We start from the raw sequence: 17768 nt of genomic DNA on the forward strand, positions 1-17768 counted from the left end.
AAGTTCAGCCCCCTGATGTGACAGTACCAAGTAAACCTAGAGCAACCCTGACAAGTGTTTGTCCAACCTGTTTTTAAAAACTTCTGAAGGTGGAGATTCCACAGCCTCTCTTGGAAGCCAGAGTTTAACTACCCATCTAGTTTAAAAGTTTTTTCCTGTTATCTAACCTAAATCTCCCTTGCTGCAGATTAAGCCCATTACTTCTTGTCCTACTTTCAGTGGACCTGGAGAACAATTGATCTTTGTCCTCTTTATAACAGCCCTTAACATATTTGAAGACTGTTATCAAGTTCCCCCTCAGTCATCTTTTCTCAAAACTAAACATACTGTTTTTTTAACCTTTCCTCATTGGTCATGTTTTTAGACCTTTAATCATTTTTGTTGCTCTTCCCTGGATTTTCTCAATTTGTCCACACCTTTCCTGAAATGTGGTGCCCAGAACCGGACACAATATTCCAGCTGAGAAAAGTGGAAGACTTACTTCTTATGTCCTGCTTACAACACTCCTGCTAATACATTCCAGAATTATGTTCACTTTTTTTGCAACAGTGTTACACTGTTGACTCTCATTTAGCTTGTGATCCACTGTAACTCTCAGATCCCTTTTTGCAATACTCCTTCCTAGACAGTCATTTCCCATTTTGTATGTGTGCAACTGATTGTTCCTTCCTAAGTGGAGTACTTTGCAATTGTCCTTATTGAATTTCTTCCTGTTTACTTCAGACAATTTCTTCAGTTTTTCCATATCATGGTGAATTTTAATTCTATCCTCCAAAGCACTTGCAACCCCTCCCAGTTTGGTATCATCTGCAAACTTTATACGTTTACTCTGTCATTATCTAAATCATTGATGAAGATATTGCACAGAACTAGACCAGAACCGATTCCTGCGGGGCTCCACTCAATATGCCATTCCAGCTTGACTATTAACCACTGATAACTACTCTCTAGAAATAGTTTTCCAATCGGTTGTGCATCCACTTTATAGTCGCTCCATCGAAGCTGTATTTCCCTAATTTTTTTATGAGAAGATCATGGGAGACAGTATCAAAAGCCTTACTAAAGTCAAGATATACCATTCCCAACCACAAGGCTTGTTACCCTGTCAGAGAAAGCCATTAAGTTGGTTTGACATGGTTGATTCTTGACAAATCCATGCTGACTGTTACTTCTCACCTTATTATCTTCTAAAAGTGTTTGCAAAATGATTGCTTGATTATTTGCTCCATTATCTTTCCGGGTACTGAAGTTAAGCTGACTGATCTGCAATTCCCCAGGTTGTCCTTATTCCCCTTTTTTATAGATTGACACTATATTTACCCTCTTCCATTACTCTGGAATCTCTCCCATCTTCCATGAGTTTTCAAAGATAATATCTCCTCAGTCAGCTCCTTGAGTATTCTAGGATGTATTTCATCAGGCACTGCTGACTTAAAGACATCTAACTTGTCCATAGGTGCTGACATCTGCTGGCGCTGGTGGGTGCTCGACCTCCCCCCTGCTGCTCCCGCCCTGAATCCACCCCTGCCCTGCCCCCTCCCACCTCCATTCCAGCCCCTTCCCCAAAGTCCCCGCCCCCTCCCTGACCCTATTGGACTCCTTCCCCAAATCCCCGCCCCAGCCCTGCCTCTTCCCTGCCTCCTCCCCTGAGCATGCTGTGTTCCCACTCCTCCCCCCTCCCTCTCACAGCTTGTTACACCGTGAAACAAGCTGTTTTGTGGTGGCAAGCGCTGGGAGGAGAAGCGGGGATGTGGTGCACTCAGGGGAGGAGGCAGAGGTGAGATGAGCTGAGGCGGGGTGGGGAGCTTGGCAGAGCACCCACCAATTTTTCCCCCATGGGTGCTCCAGCCGCAGAGCACCCACGGAGTTGGCGCCTATGAACTTGTCTAAATGTTAACTTGTTCTTTCCCTATTTTAGCGTCAGATCCTATTTTAGCCTCATTTTCACTGGCATTCACTGTGTTAGATATATAATCATTACTAACCTTTTTGGGGAAAAATGAAACAAAAGTCAATTACCTGCTGTGATTTACAATCAACACTCCTATTAATACACCCAGAATGATATCAGCCTTTTTTGCAGCTGCATCACATGGTTGACTTGTATTGCATTTGTGATCCACTATAATCCCCAGATCATTTTCAGCAGTACTACTACCTAGCCATTAATTCCCCATTTTCTAGTTGTACATTTGATTTTTCCTTCCTAAGTGAAGTACTTTGCACTTGTCTTTATTGAATTTCATCTTGTTGAGTTCAGACCAATTCTCCAATTTCTCAATGTTGTTTTGAATTCTAATCCTGTCCTCCAAAGCCCTCCCATCTTGGTGTCATCTGCAGATTTTATAAGCCTACTCCATTATCCAAGTCATTAATGAAAATATTGAATAGTACTAGAGCCAGGATGGGCCCACACAGGATCTACCCTCCCTGTTTGACAGTGAATTATTGATAACTACTCTTTAAGTACTGTCTTTCAATCAGTTGTGTACCCACCTTATAGTAATTTCATCTAGACCACATTTCCATGATTTGTGTATAAGAATGCCATGTGGGACTGTCAAAAACAAGATATATAACATTTACCGCTTCCTCCCTATTCATTAGGCCAGTAACCCTGTAAAGGAAGGAAATTAGGTTGGTTTGGTATGATTTGTTCTTGACAAATCTATACTGGCTATTCTTCATAGCTCTATTCTATTTATTCATTTATTCATTTGTTCCAGTATCTTTCCAGGTATTGAAGTTAAGATGACTGGTTGATAATTGAAAGGGTCCTCTTTCCTACCCTTTTGAAAGATAGGTATTATGTTTGCTCTTCGCCAGTCTATTCATTAGGCCAGTAACCCTGTAAAGGAAGGAAATTAGGTTGGTTTGGTATGATTTGTTCTTGACAAATCCATACTGGCTATTCTTCATAGCTCTATTCTATTTATTCATTTATTCATTTGTTCCAGTATCTTTCCAGGTATTGAAGTTAAGATGACTGGTTGATAATTGAAAGGGTCCTCTTTCCTACCCTTTTGAAAGATAGGTATTATGTTTGCTCTTCGCCAGTCTTCTGAGACCTCATCCACCTTCCAAAGTTCTCAAAGATAACTGCTGGTGGTTCTGAGATTGTTTTTAGCTAATTAAGGAAGTACTCTAGGATGAATTCCATCAGGCCCTGCCAACTTGAATACATCTAAGTTATCTAAATAGTCTTTAACCTGTTCTTTCCCTATTTTGGCTTGAATTCCTTCTCCCTGTTGTTGATATTCATTGTCTTGAGTATCTAGTCACTGTTAATGTTATTAGTGAAAGCTGAAACAAAATAGGCATTAAACACCTTAGCTTTCTTGATGTCATCAGTTATTAGCTCTCCTTCCCTGCTAAGTAGAGGACCTATATTTTCCTTTTTTTTCCTCTTCTCCTAACGTATTTATTCCTCTTAACTACCTTTTATGTCCCTTGCGAGGTAGCCATTCAGATTTTGTTCCTACACACTTGTGCTATTCTTTTGTAGTCTTCCTTGGCAATTTGTCCTTGTTTCCATTTTTTGTTGGATTCCCTTTCGACTTTCAGGTTATAAAAGAGCTTCTGATGGAGCCATATTGGTCACTTACTATTTGTCCTATCTTTCCTTCACATCAAGATAGTTTGCAGTTATGCCTTTAATATTATCTCCTTGAGAAACTGCCAGCTCTCTGAGTTTGTTAAAGTCTGACTTTTTGAAATCCATTTTCCTTATTCTGCTGCTCTCACTCCTTCCCTTCCTTACAATCATGAAATCTAACATTTTATGATCAGTTCACCCAAATTGTCTTCCACCTTCAGATTTGCTACCAGTTCCTCCCTGTTGATCAGAATCAAATCTAAAATGGCTGTCCTCCTAGTTACTTCCTCTCCTGGATCTCCTTTCACAAACTGTTATAGAAGGTCAGAGTTGGCTATATTGGTTGCTATTTATCCTCAAAATATAATTCTCAACCAGAGCCAGTTTTACAACTTTTCCAAACATATGTGAGAAATGCCCACTAGTTTACAAGCATAATACAGACCTCTGAATACAGACATCCAATGAAGTGAGCTGTAGCTCACGAAAGCTTATGCTCAAATAAATTGGTTAGTCTCTAAGGTGCCACAAGTACTCCTTTTCTTTTTGCGAATACAGACTAACACAGCTGTTATTCTGAGACCTCTGAATGAGACCAGGTAGAGAACAGACATTATCATTTGGCAAGCGGCACCTACTAACAAATTCTTCCCGGCCTCCATAAAACACTATCTGATTAACAGACACTTTTCTTGCTAATACTTCAACCAGGATGTTTAGATATGAGGTTAACAGGTATACTTGGAGATACTTAGTGCTTTCATCCATAGTTCTCAAAGATATTTATAAGGTAAGTATAATTTTCCCCATTTTATAGAAGGGGAAACCTGAGGTACAGAGATTCAGATTAAACTGACCCAGATTTTCAGAAGTATTCACCAAATTTAGGTGCCTTAATTTTTGGTTGCCCAACTTGAGGCAGCTAGAGTCTCTTAGGGCCTGCTTTTAAAAAATGCTGAGCACCCACAACTTCAATTTACTGATGTGGCTTAAAGCTAGGCCACCCCGACAATGTATTTTACAATCTTTGTTCTTGCCATTTATTGTTGATACTGGTGATTTTTTTGGGACAGAAGGAGGACTTGATCTCATTGCACCTTGAAGAAATAAAAATAATTTTCAGTCAGAAAAATAAAGGTCAGTTTGGCTATATACCAGGTGCAGCAGGTTCAACCCTCTGATCTTCTAGTGGGTCTTTATCACATGCCAGATAGCAGCAGCACTTAACTCAGCACTTACATTAGGTCAGAGAATAGGTCATGTTATTCTAGCTTCTTCCTTTAATATTTTCAAACAACCCAACTATATATTGTTGATCATAAGACTGCTATGTTTTCAGTATTAAAATTCAGATGTCTGCCACTGTTGTTTCGTTCTCTCATTAATAAGTTTTGGCAAATGCATTGCCATCTGCTAAACTCAAACCATTAACTTGTAAAAATGCTGTAATGTCTTATACCTTTAGAGCACCGTAATAGACTGATACTGTATTCCAGTGAATCTAATCTTGTATTCCTACTCATTATGATCTGAATTAATTGTCTGCCTTGGAACATCATATGGTTCAGTAGCTCCCAGAGCTTGTTTACTACAGATTTGATACATTTACTTTCAATACTACTATTATAGATAGTTTCCCATTTCCAGTTGCTATATACCAAGGCAAATCTTATTTCCAGCACCCAGCCCAGCTGTCAGGCCTGGGTAAATGGGTCTCCACAGGGAGGGGAAGAGCTCTAGGAGGGGTCTGGGTCAGGAACATTGTTAATATTGGGCCCATGAAGTCAGACGTCATGATATGCAATGTGCTCTCACTGCTATCTGTTAAATATAGTTTAGTGAATTGCAGTGCTGGGTAAAGGTGCTGGATTAATAGCCTTGGAGACTGAGGTTTTATATTGACCAATAAAATAAATGTAGTAAAGGAAGTATGTGTGCAACCTGCTCCCCACTGCCTAACCAGTGTATTTCAACCACGACCTGGAGGGAATTCTGCAAGGGTGAGAGAAGGGTTCAGCCTCCATAATGAATTCAGTCCTTGGCTTCTGCTGTCACTGCCAAGATGCCTTTTTTCTATGAACTGGTGTCCATTAAGGAGTGACCAGGATTTCACATAAGGCCACCAGACAGAGAAATTCTGTTCGCTATCCACCAAGGCCCTGATTTTCTCTGTGCTGTATTGGTACTGTGCTCAGAGGCAGTAGGGGATGCAACATGCTTTCCCCAACATTGGGGGGTGAGCACACGGGGCAATGCCTTCCCCTTCCAGAGCAGATTAGAGCAGCCCTGATAGCTTTCCTGGCTGCCAAATGTTGTATGAGCATAGGTGATGTGCCACAGGTCACACCCTGAACCAGGGATAAACTGGGATTTGTACCTGAGTGGGGGGAGACTCTGACTTCAGATACCTTGGTTCCCTTAGTGCCTTGCAGGGCCAGATTTAGGGGCAGCCAACCCAGGCAACTGCCTTTGGTGCCAGGCTTCAGGGGCATTGGGCTCGGGGTTTTTGTTTAATGACTTTGATGCATGATTTGCATGCAAATTTATTGTCTTATGTGAAAGGGATAAATCATGCATGCAAATCATGCATCAAAGTCATGAAATGGGCTATAAATGCAACAAAAGTAAGGTATCCAAAAGTTTAACAAATGGAGGGGGCGCCATGTGGTCTAGGGTCAGCCCTGGTGCCTTGTTCAAACCACTAGGCATTGCTGCCTGTCTATGCAAATTATTGTATGCAGTGGTGGTGTAGCTGTGTAGGTTCCAGGATATTAGATTAATATTTTTTATTGGATCAACTTCTGTTGGTTAGAGAGACAGGCTTTTCAGCTTACACAGAGCGCTTCTTCAGGGAGAAACTGGAAAGCCTGTCACCCTCTCCATCAGAAGTTGGTCCAATACAAAATAATGCCTCATCCACATTGTCTCTATACAGTCTTCATTCAGTTATTAAGATTGATTTGAAGCAGGCTGGATTATGGTCTCTGATAGAGTGTGGGTGTATATATGTGTGTGTGTGTGGTGGGAGGGGGGTGGGGGAAAGGAAAATGCCATGCTGCTGGAGCGTCCAGGGGCGTCATTGTTCAACGGCAGTCTCAGAAAAGCCAGTTGTAGTTTGTCCGGAAGCCCATTCCACTTACAATAACATGGCCATGGGGTTTTTTTTACCTCGGGTTATTGTTCTTACTGGCACGCTCAGCATGTTGCCTGCAGCCCCTCATGTTCCTCATTACACCTTGTTCCTGTATTTCCCTTGGCTTTTAGCTGAACCCAGCGCATGGCAGCAATACATTTCCCCGCAATAAAAATCCACATTGGGGTCCTGTCCCTGATGGACTGGAGCAACCCAGCCAGCCTCTCTTGCTAGCCTCCTGCGGAAGATAAATGGATTGTCGGGCGACACCTAGTGGTGCAGAGCTACTCTCACACCGGGAAGTTACAGAGAGGGAGTGCCGCGGAGACAGAGACTGGGGCAGCAGAGAGCTCGTTTCCTTCTGACACTGGATGTTCCTCATCAGTTTTCACGCCACACAAGCCCTGTACTGTACTCGAGGAAAACAGGGGAAAGGACGATGGCACCACCATTTCTGGGTGATACCTGCCTGGGATTTTAACCTTATCCCTCCTGGCACATCAAAAAGCAGCCTTTGCCAAGGTTCCCAGAAACGACTTCATTGCTCCTTGCTAGCCGGACAGGTGCAGGCAAGTGCAGTTCAATGCGGGCTTGGGGATTTCTTCAGCACGATCACGAAGTGTATATGCTCTAAATGCCTACAGTACAGAGAACTCTTGCAACTTCTTATGTGATGCATTTGCACAAAGGGAGAATTCCTCATTTAAGATGGGTAATAAGCAAACGATATTTACTGATGAACAGCTAGATGCCTATCAGGTAAGATTCCTAAGTTTGCATTAAGGGGGTGATCTGAATATGCTGCTCTGGTTTTTGATGTATGATCCAACTTAGCTTGTAGGGACATGTTTATACTTTACTGTCTCTCTCCCTCACCTCTTATACCTGTTAATTAGATAATTAGTGTGTGTTTGCGCATGCAAATAAGTCCAGTCCCCTATCCTGGTGCAAAAAGAACTCTTCCCCTCCACCAGGAAGGGGAATCAAATCCCAGACACGGAAGACGAGGAAACAGAGATTAAAGTTTGTGACCACTGTGATAAATGGGAGGTTTTAGAGTGATCCTTGCATTTAGCATGTTTTATAGAAGAGATTGTATCAATCAGACACACTTGCACTTCATGTCCCTGATCCCTTCAGTGGCAAGGAAATTTATAGACAGGTCAGTTTCATGTCTCCTAACAACTATGTACTGCACTCACTGCTCTTCAAAGACGTAGAGAGGTGTTTCAGTTTCAATCCATTAGATATGGTTGCCCTAGGTTTGCTCACACTTCTGGGTGGAGATTGTCCTTCTCCCCCTGACAAAGAGAGATCTGCATTTTGGGAACAGCACTCTCCAGAAGTGACAGGTTTTTTATATCTCTTTGAATACAACATGTCACCTCTGTTGCATTTTTTCTCTGCCCACCAAAGTCTTTCCCCATCTCCATTCTCAACATCTCAGCACACTGCAGAGGTGCCTGAAGCAGGGTGGGGAGCTGCCTGCAGTAGCTGGCATCTTGCACAAATCCAAGAGAATAAAAGATGACAAAATGTAAAATAGGAGAAAGCAGAGAAAAGAGGGAGCTATATAACTATCCCGAGAGGTATAGGGGGCTGGCTGCTCTGTTCTCTTCCACAAAGCATTAAATGACAGTAGAGTGAATAGTGCAGTAAATAACATTGCAACATTCAGCTTCTCTCCTGACCCAGGACCTGATCTAAAGTCAATAGTCTTTTCACTAGCCTCAGTGGGCTTTGAATCAGGCTTTAAAATGGAATGCCTAATTTCAGAAACTAGATTTATTTAGGTTTCAGAGTAACAGCCGTGTTAGTCTGTATTCGCAAAAAGAAAAGGAGTACTTGTGGCACCTGTGGCACAAGTTTATTTATTTAACTTATTTATTTAAGATTTATTTAGAACAACCCCAGATGGGGACATTCTCAGATTTCTTAATATTTAACAAATACTGAAGTAGGCAAAAGGCAATGCTCTTCTATACTTTGCCTGTTACTTCTCACCTTAAAACAGCTCTCCTATGATGAAAACAGGATAGTTTCATAATACAATATAAGAATAAATACATTCACACACGATCCAATATGCTGACTGGATTCCTCCCTTTCATAATGTCACAGACATGTGCTTTGTCATGTTCATATAGTGATCACAAGCAGCATGCGGGAAAGGCTCATTTAACCTTACTTAGTTGCTGATCTCACCCCAACCTGCCATCGGTTATTGTAGTACATTCTGTAACCTCCGCAAGCTTAACCAAGGTTATGTTTATAGCAATGCTCAACATGTTGTGGAGAGGGAAATCAGAGATCTGTAAAACACCCAAATGTCTATATTCCTACTACCAATAAAAGTGAACACAGAGCGGAGACCCAGCTGCAGTAAAACAAAACAAGATCTGAATGTAATTAACATTAACATCTTGGCACAAGCTGGCAAATGTTAGAGCTGAAATGCCATCCTTAATTCATTACACTTCATCTTGAATTTGCAGCCCATACCTTTCATAACATCGGGAAATTTATCTCAGACCCTTGCAGTAGCTAGGCACAATGGGTTGAGTTAGCCTATGGAATTTCTCTTCTGCAGGAGGTCATAAAATTAATTAGAGTCACTGGATTTTTAAAAGGGCTGGATAATTTTATGACCAGTAATAACATTTGTTTTTATGCATGTTAAGATAAGGGCAATTGAATTTCATGCTTCAGGACATCAGCTAATCACCCCATGGGTCAGGAAGGAATATTACCCACATACACTGTGCAGGCAAAGTGGCAAAGTAGGCAAAGTGTTTTACTGCTTATTTGCCTTCTCTGGAGCATCAATTATTGTACATTGATGGCAGCATAAGTGAAGGAGCAGGAGACCCTATCCTGCTTATCTCACACAAGCAGCCCCATTGAGGGTAGCAGGGCTACCTGCATGAGTAAGGCAAACAAGATTTAGCCTAAGGATGGAGTTTCAGCCTTTTTCTTTGAATATCCCAACTTGGGTAAGTTAATTGCAGTTTCCAGTTTACTCAAGCAAAAAAGCTAAAATCCCCCTGTGCTGGTTATTCCCATCTGTGGGTGAAGGACTTCTGTGATACCCACCTCAGAGCTTCCTTTCCATTCTTCTTTGAGGGCAGATTCAGGGATCAATGTTTGGATCCTCTAGATATGTAAGGATTTTGGAAGCACCATTATAGCCCTGGGGCATCTGCACCAAGTCTCTTTCTTCCACACTGCATGTGTTCTCCCACTCTTCACCCTGGCTTCCTGCTGACCCTAGACCCCTGAACCACAGGAGCCATGTGGAGTGTTCCACAGAGATGAGGAAGAGGTGACATAACTCCCTGCATACTCCAGAGTAATACCATTGAAGCTGAAGATTTACACCAGCATAAGTAGGACAAGATGTGACCAAGAGTATGTAGTAAGTTATGGTGTTTTTCTGTCATGTACTTAGCAGTGGCCCCCTGGCTGCAGTAACTTACATGTGATGTTGTGTAGGTTTGGGGAGGTGGAGAATAGGCTGGAGACCTGCTAACCCACCTGCCCCCTTTCCACCATTGAAATTCTTCAAGGGTGTCTCTGTTGTGCTGGAGGAAGGGGAGCATAGAGCACTGGGCCCACAGCTGTTTAAAATATGGACTTTCCATTGTTTGGAAACAATGGGTGGGAAATTCAAAGGGGCCTAAGAGAGCTAGGATGCCAAATCCATTGAGTCTAGGACTTCCAGATCTAAATTAAAAGAGCCTCGATCATTTTTGCTAAAGGACCAATTCCTTATAGTATATGGTGTATATAGATTAGAGTACACTTGATATGCACCTGTGTGCATGTAACTCACAGATGGTCTTTATGAAAGAGAACTCACCTCAGCAACATCAGGATTGTGAATTAAAAACATTACTCATGAAATGTAAAAACGTTTAAAATGGACCTTGCAGTTTGATCAATCCTTATTTTGCACTTTTGGTAATTGGAATTAGGTAGCTTCCCCCTGCCCGCTTATATCTGTCTAGGCATTTGTACCATACTCATCACAGTGGCATCTGAATGACTCCTTGGCAACCGAGACATGGCCTTTTTATACATGGTACTTCAATAGATCTATACCATATAGGCTTGAGGAGTTGGTCTTTTAGCTCTTGCATTTAGACCCAGAAATTTTGGGTTCAATCATCCACAAGATGATCCTTGTGTCATTACACTATATAATGTATTTTAAGGAGAGGTTTTTGTAAGTCTGGAGATGAATATTTGACTGAAACTGTTTGTAAGAGAGCTATGTAGTGAGACTTGATCATATTTAAACCCTCTCCATCTCTTATTTTAGTGAAAGATGGAGGCAAATTAACCATCAAAATTCTACAAAGCTACAAATCTAATACCTTCTCCTATCATTTGGCAGCCTTTATTCCCTTAGTGTAGCGCACCAGTTGACAGCTCTTTAAATAAGCACATTGAAAAGCTTTGGAAATTCAAAGGAAATGGGCTTTTGCACAGATTGGTTTCCCAGCAGAACTTTATGTCAGTTAAAAACTATATACTAGTAGGAAAACAAATCCTACCAGGGCTCTCTGCTTTCTACTGCCATTTCCCTATGCTCAGGTTAGTGAAATCATTTTAACATACAAATGCAAAATAGAAGTAATGTCTGGAGGAGAAAAGAGTAAACATTAATCAATAGAAAAGAAACATTTCTCTAACAGTGTATTTTAAGATTGAGCTTTTAAAAGCTTCTTAAGGAGCAGTGAACACGCAATTTCCATTCAAATTAAACTCCTGGTGGCTTTGAAAATCCCATTCTCTGTGTCTAACAGCCAGATTTGGTCACCCTTACTCACACTGAGTATTACGTACCTGACATGACTTTGTGGGTGCCCCCATGATTTCATTCAGACCATTTGTGGGCAGTTGTCTACACATGCAAGCTCTTCCAGAATAAGGTAGGGTTTGAATTTAAAGCAGAGTAGCTATTCCAGAACACTTCCACTTTTTACAGCTAATTTGGAAAAGGGCACTCTTATTCTGGAATAAGAGTATCCACACATGGAGTTATTTTAGAATAGCCCTATTTTAGATAAGCCCTAAAATAAGCATGTGAGGAGTTCCAGTGTCTTCACTGGAGTCAGACTATATATATATATATATATATATATATATATATATATATATATATATATATATATATGCTTATAGGGTTATGCTTATTCCTGGGTACTCTGTCTTGTTCTAGGAGGAGAGCATGTTCTAATGATGAGACTAGGGGATTGAAATTTAGAACTCCTGAGTTCTATTTATAGTTCCACAAGAAAAATATGTTCCAGCATTTAGAGCAAGGGACTAAAGTTAGGACTCTGGGGTATTTTTTTTTTTTTTTAATCTGTAGGTATCATAAAAGTAAGTATGCAGAAGTAGCCCAATTTTACTGAAATCATATCCAAGCCTATAGATTTGGCATATTCTTTTTGAGAAGCAGTATGGCTCAATGCAGTGGCTCTCAACCTTTCCAGACCAATGTACCCCAGTTAGGAGTATGGTTTGTCTTGCATATCCCTAAGTTTCATCTCACTTAAAAACTACTTGCTTACAAAATCAGACATAAAAATACAAAAGTGTCACAAAACACTATTACTGAAAAATGGCTTACTTTCTCATTTTTACTATATAATTATAAAATAAATCAATTGGAATATAAATATTGTACTTACATTTCAGTGTATAGTCCATAGAGCAATATAAACAAGTCATCGGCTGTATGAAATTTTAGTTTGTACTGACTTCACTAGTGCTTTTTATTTAGCCTGTTGTAAAACTAGGCAAATATCTAGATGAGGTGATGTATCCCCTGGAAGACCTCTGCATATCCCTGGGGGTACACGTACCCCTGGTTGAGAACCTCTGGCTTAATGAATGAGAGTTTGGTGTGCTATATTAGAGATCTTGTTTCTAATCCTAGCTCTGCCAGAGCTAATCTATAAAATTGTGGAAATGATACTTGGTTCCCTCATTGCATAGGGGAATGAGGCCTTGCCCAGTAGTAAGGGTTGTATAGTGCAGAGGGTGGGATTGGAGCTCTTGGCTGCCTGGCTCTCAGTCTATGCACTTTTTCCTAGGCCAAAGGGCATTTTGGTGAGAACAGTAGGAGCAGGCACCCTTTTGCCAGTGTTCTGAGCATTTAGAATTCTGTGTTCACTTTGAAGAGCTGTGGGATGCTCATTATGGCCTGAGAACATGTACAGTACAGCCAGGTAGGAGATCAAATTGTACCAGAAACTTGTGCATATGCATATGCACAAATGATGATTTTCTGTGGCTTAGATTTTGGCTAAATCTAGATAGATTTTCATAGGGGCAGCAAAAGGCACCTCTCTGACCTCAGGACTATTGCTCTACTGCAATTCAACTTCCTGCTGCAACCTTGTCTCAACCTTGTGCACCCAGAAAAGGGTGGCTGTAATTTATCCCTTAAAGCACAAGATGGCTATTAATCCTCCCATGAGAATGGAAGAGAGCCCCTCCCCCCTTTCTCTTAATCTTCTGCCCTCAAAAAACCTCTTTAAAAAATCATCCAAATTAGGGTTAAATTTAAGAATTGATCGCCTATGCTGAAAAGCCAGTACTTCACCCTTGCTAATTAAGGCAACACATAATACTACTTGGAACAAATTTTAGATTCTGAGCACATTTGAACAGACTCAGACTCTTGACATTTAGGCCTAGTGTTCAGTGTAAAGGTGATGGGGTATGAGGGAAGGAGAATCCTGAAGAGTTAATTGGACTGTGGTTGGTTTATGACCAAAAGAAGCTCATTATATTTCTACTGCCCCAGTCAGGTAAACAGAAAAAAGAAATTTAATGGTGAAGGTGCATTAGTAGATAAAGTACACCTTTGCTTATATGACATCTAACTTCTAAGGACATCAATGACCCTTCAACAGACATCTAATTAGCTTTTATTTTTAAGGGCATTGGCACATCATAAATGGAACGTTAGATCTACATAAAAGGAGGAGACATTATCTCAGTGGCTAAAACATGTAACATTGTGCATTTCCTACTTGGAGAGCAGGATCTTAGTTCCAGAAGCTTTCACACACAGAGAGCACCTCTAGTAGGTTGAAGGTAGTTCAGCCATCTGTATAACAGTGGGGATCAAAAAGGAAGGGAATATTTTGGCTGGGGTCATGGGGATAAACTCTTGAGGGCAAATCCTCAGTTTGCGCAAATTGTTTTAACTTGGTTTACTATGGACATTTACACCAGCTGAGGATCTGGCCCCTGCTTTTATGAAAAATGCCATGGGAGCATCAATACCCATGCAGCATAGACAGGTGTGTGGTTGTTAAGGTCTGATCAGGAAGACTCACATGCAGTAATGTACATGGTAGTAAATGTTCTATCTCTTAGAAAGATGGGGTGATTCTACTGGGATTTGAACTTCTAGTTTGAGGGAGGATAGGTAGTGCCAATCTAATACATAGACCACTAAACCCATATCTCTCCCAGCCCCATCCACCCTCCACTATAAAGGAGGTAATATAAAGTGCTAGTTTACTACTTATTCTTTCTCATTATATAATCTTCTGTATGAATGAAATTGCCAGATGAAAATCAGATGATTCACCTCCATGTTTATCCTGGCCAAAAGTCTTTAATTAAATTGGAATTAAATTGCCAGAGTTCCAGCCACTACAAAATGTAATAAAATTATTTACTATATGCCAGGTGGGATCAGCCAATCTTCTCAAATGCAAAACACTTTTTAGACCTTGGGCTTACATTTGAACATGCAGTCCTGAAATGAGTTTATAGACAGCATGTTACTTAAAGTGCCTATATAAAGGGATGATGCCTTTGTTACTAGAGAGAAGCTTGAACCAAAATCCAGGATGCGAACATCCTTGAAGTTTCTGTGATGGAACAAACCAAAACTGCAGCTATCAACATGCCTAAACTTTGGGGTAGTTTTAATCTTATCCACACTTTGCAACTTGTCAAAGCCAGAGTCCATAGTCAGGAGCCAGAGCCAGGGGTCAAAACCTGAGGTCAGAAAGTGGAGCAAGTAGAGTATTAGGCAAGGAAAGGCTCAAGGCAGGGACAGGACCATGGCAAGATTAGGTGCAAGGCAGGAGCAGCAGGAGCAAGGTAGCACAGGAGCAGGTACAGTGGTGGGCATAAGTGTTGAGAAGGTAGCAAGCTGCTGCTCTTGCTGGCTTAAGAGCCACCCTGCTGGCCTCAGCAGCCAATCAGGTTGCATGGCTAATCAGACTGGTGTTGCAGGCCAGCTGTACTGATGAGGCTGCCTGGAGACTAGTTTTGCTACAGGCCTTAATTCCTGATGGTTACATTGATGGCATTTTCATCCTCTGGACAGACAACCTACACTCCTTCATAGATTTCCACCACAACTTCAACCACCACCACCACCACCCAGCCATTAAAATTTCTCTAGAACATTCTCACATCAGCATCAACTTCCTGGACTCCATGATCAGCTTCAGTAATGGAACCCTACAGACAACTATATACAAGAAACCCACGGATCATCACACCTACCTTCACAGATCCAGTAACCACCCCAAACACACCAAGAAATCTGTTCTCTACAGCCAGGCACTCAAGTACCACAGAATATGCTCCAACAAGAAGGTCTGGAATATACATCTTAGTTCACCTAAAAACACCTTCACCCAACAAGGACACTCCACCAGAGAAATAGGTCATCACATCATAGAACAGGCACACAAATACCCTGAGAGAACCTGCTTCAATACAAAAATAAAAGTCCCTCCAGTCGCACACCTTTTGTTGTCACCTGGAACCTATACGGTATATCATCAAACAATTACAACCCACACTTGATGGGGACCACATCCTAAAAGACATCTTTCCTAAACCCCCTCTTCTGGTCTTCAAATAATCCCTCCAACCTCTCCAGGCTCATCTCTAGAAGCAAGCTCCCCACAGACCAAGACTCACGAACTGAAACTGGCACCAGACCCTGACAGAAGAACAGATACAAAACCTGTAGCCATATCTCCACTGCTATGATGATGCAATACCCCCCACAGCACACCTTTAAGATCCATGAGTCTACAGATGCATATCACAGAATGTGGTGTGTAGTAGGAAGAGGGCCTGAAACATAAGCCCTTGTATCAGAGGCCTAGTATGAGGCCTGAGGCCTGGACTAAAATAGTGGTCAAAGCTTTGCTAATTTAAAGCAAAGTCAGGCTATGACTAGAGGCAGGGCTTGCTCACAGAACCTGGCGAGAACAGGGCCAATATTGCAAAAACACACATATCATAGAATATCAGGATTGGAAGGGACCTCAGGAGGTCATCTAGTCCAACCCCCTGCTCAAAGCAGGACCAATCCCCAATTTTTGCCCCAAATGGCCTCCTCAAGGATTGAACTCACAACCCTAGGTTTAGCAGGCCAATGCTCTTTCCTAAGTAGTGCTAGGCACAAGAATACACATGCACACACATTCCAGAGGATGGTACCAGAACACTTCAATACCAACACATTTCCCAAAGATAACAGGAACAGGCTGACCCATCCTAAAGATAAGGTCAGGAGGACAGCGTGATGGATATAGATGTTTTTGATTGAACCAACAAATACAAGGTAATGGGTGGCACCTAGCCCCATCAGAGGGGCAATAAGTAACTTGTTTGTATCGGTGTATAAAGAGGTACCTCAGAGGGAGTGTCTGTGGCCAGCTGAGGGGGGAATGGAAAGTCCCACCATTCACTGAGCTGTTTCCATTGTCACGGGCATACATGTGCTAGTATAACTATAGGCATTGATCTGGGGAGCTAGGACTGTGCTTCGTTGACAATAAACCTGACCAAGTGCCTTCATACCTTAACAGATCTTGTGGTCCTTGGGTGGTTCACTAAAGGTCTGCTGTGCCAGCTACCAGCACAGAGCTGGGACGGCACACAGAGGGAGCACACACAGCCAAACATCTAACAACATGGTGTATTTCTTCCAATTCACTAAATGCCCCAATAACAACTATCTGGTTGAAACAAGACAATCACTCTTGAATGAACTTACATAGAAAAATGATAAAGGACAAAAATATCTTATCGCTTGTGGGTGAACACTTTTCACAAAGTGATCACTCTATGTCTGACCTCTCAGTCCTCATCCTCAAAGGAAACCTGCACACCTTCAAAGGACAAGCCTGAGAGCTTAAATTCACAACTTTGCTAGATACTAAAAATCATGGACTGAACAGAGTCACTGGATTTATGGCTTCTTACAATAATCTGTAAAGCACTTAACCCCCCCCCCACTGCCTTTTTCCCCCTTCCCTCCCTCCCATGACTGGTGAGATGTTAATGGGTCACTTCACCTTGAATGGTCCCTTGAAATATGTTAACTACATATGCTAAACAATCTGTTCTACCTTGTATATAGCTGTGATGCTCTAAGTACATTTCCCAAACCTGAAGAAGAGCTCCCTGTAGCTCAAAAGCTTGTCTCTGTCTCCAACAGAAGTTGGTCCAATAAAAGATTTTACCTCACCCACCTTGCCTCTCTATACCACTGTAAGACCCCATTGGTATTATAAAAATAATCACGTTCAGAATTGGCTGAGGGACATTGTCATGGCCCACCCTTTTTATAACCAGGGATGGTTTTTTTCCTGGGTCCACTGTGGAGAGCCATGTAAAGGATGGGTTCTCAATCTGGGGATCAGCACCACCACCTCTGGATAGCCAGTTGGGGAGTCCTGAAATATTTTTCTTTTTAACCTGGGGTCACAGCCTGGCAAAGGTTGAGATTCACTTATGGAAAGGACCCAGGGGAATGGAGAGCCTATCTTAGGAAAGGAGACTAAAAGAGCTTGGCATGTTTAGCCTAGCAAATTGAAGGCTGAGAGGGGATATGATTACTGTCTATAAATACGTTGTGTGTGTGTGGGGAGGGGTGTAAACACCAGGGAGTGAGAAGAGATATGTAAACTAAAGGACACTGATGGCACAAGAACAAATGGATATAAACTGGCCATGAATAAATTCAGGGTGCGAATT

General features: G+C 41.7%; 1 protein-coding gene across 3 annotated transcripts in view; it reads left to right on the forward strand.

Annotated features, from left to right (window-relative positions):
• The window catches only part of CIB2 (calcium and integrin binding family member 2), a 135646-nt gene that overhangs the window by 17017 nt on the left and 100861 nt on the right, over positions 1–17768 (forward strand). Inside the window, exon 1 of one of the 3 annotated variants that reach the window (XM_073303556.1) lies at positions 7161–7487. The exons of the other annotated variants lie outside the window; for them this stretch is intronic. Coding sequence (XP_073159657.1) covers positions 7437–7487 — 51 coding nt within the window. The 5' untranslated portion in view covers positions 7161–7436. Of the gene's footprint in view, positions 1–7160; positions 7488–17768 lie in introns of those variants that run through there. 3 annotated transcript variants of the gene reach the window in all.

Source organism: Lepidochelys kempii, chromosome 10 (genome assembly GCF_965140265.1).
Source record: "Lepidochelys kempii isolate rLepKem1 chromosome 10, rLepKem1.hap2, whole genome shotgun sequence".
Lineage (NCBI taxonomy): Eukaryota > Metazoa > Chordata > Testudines > Cheloniidae > Lepidochelys > Lepidochelys kempii.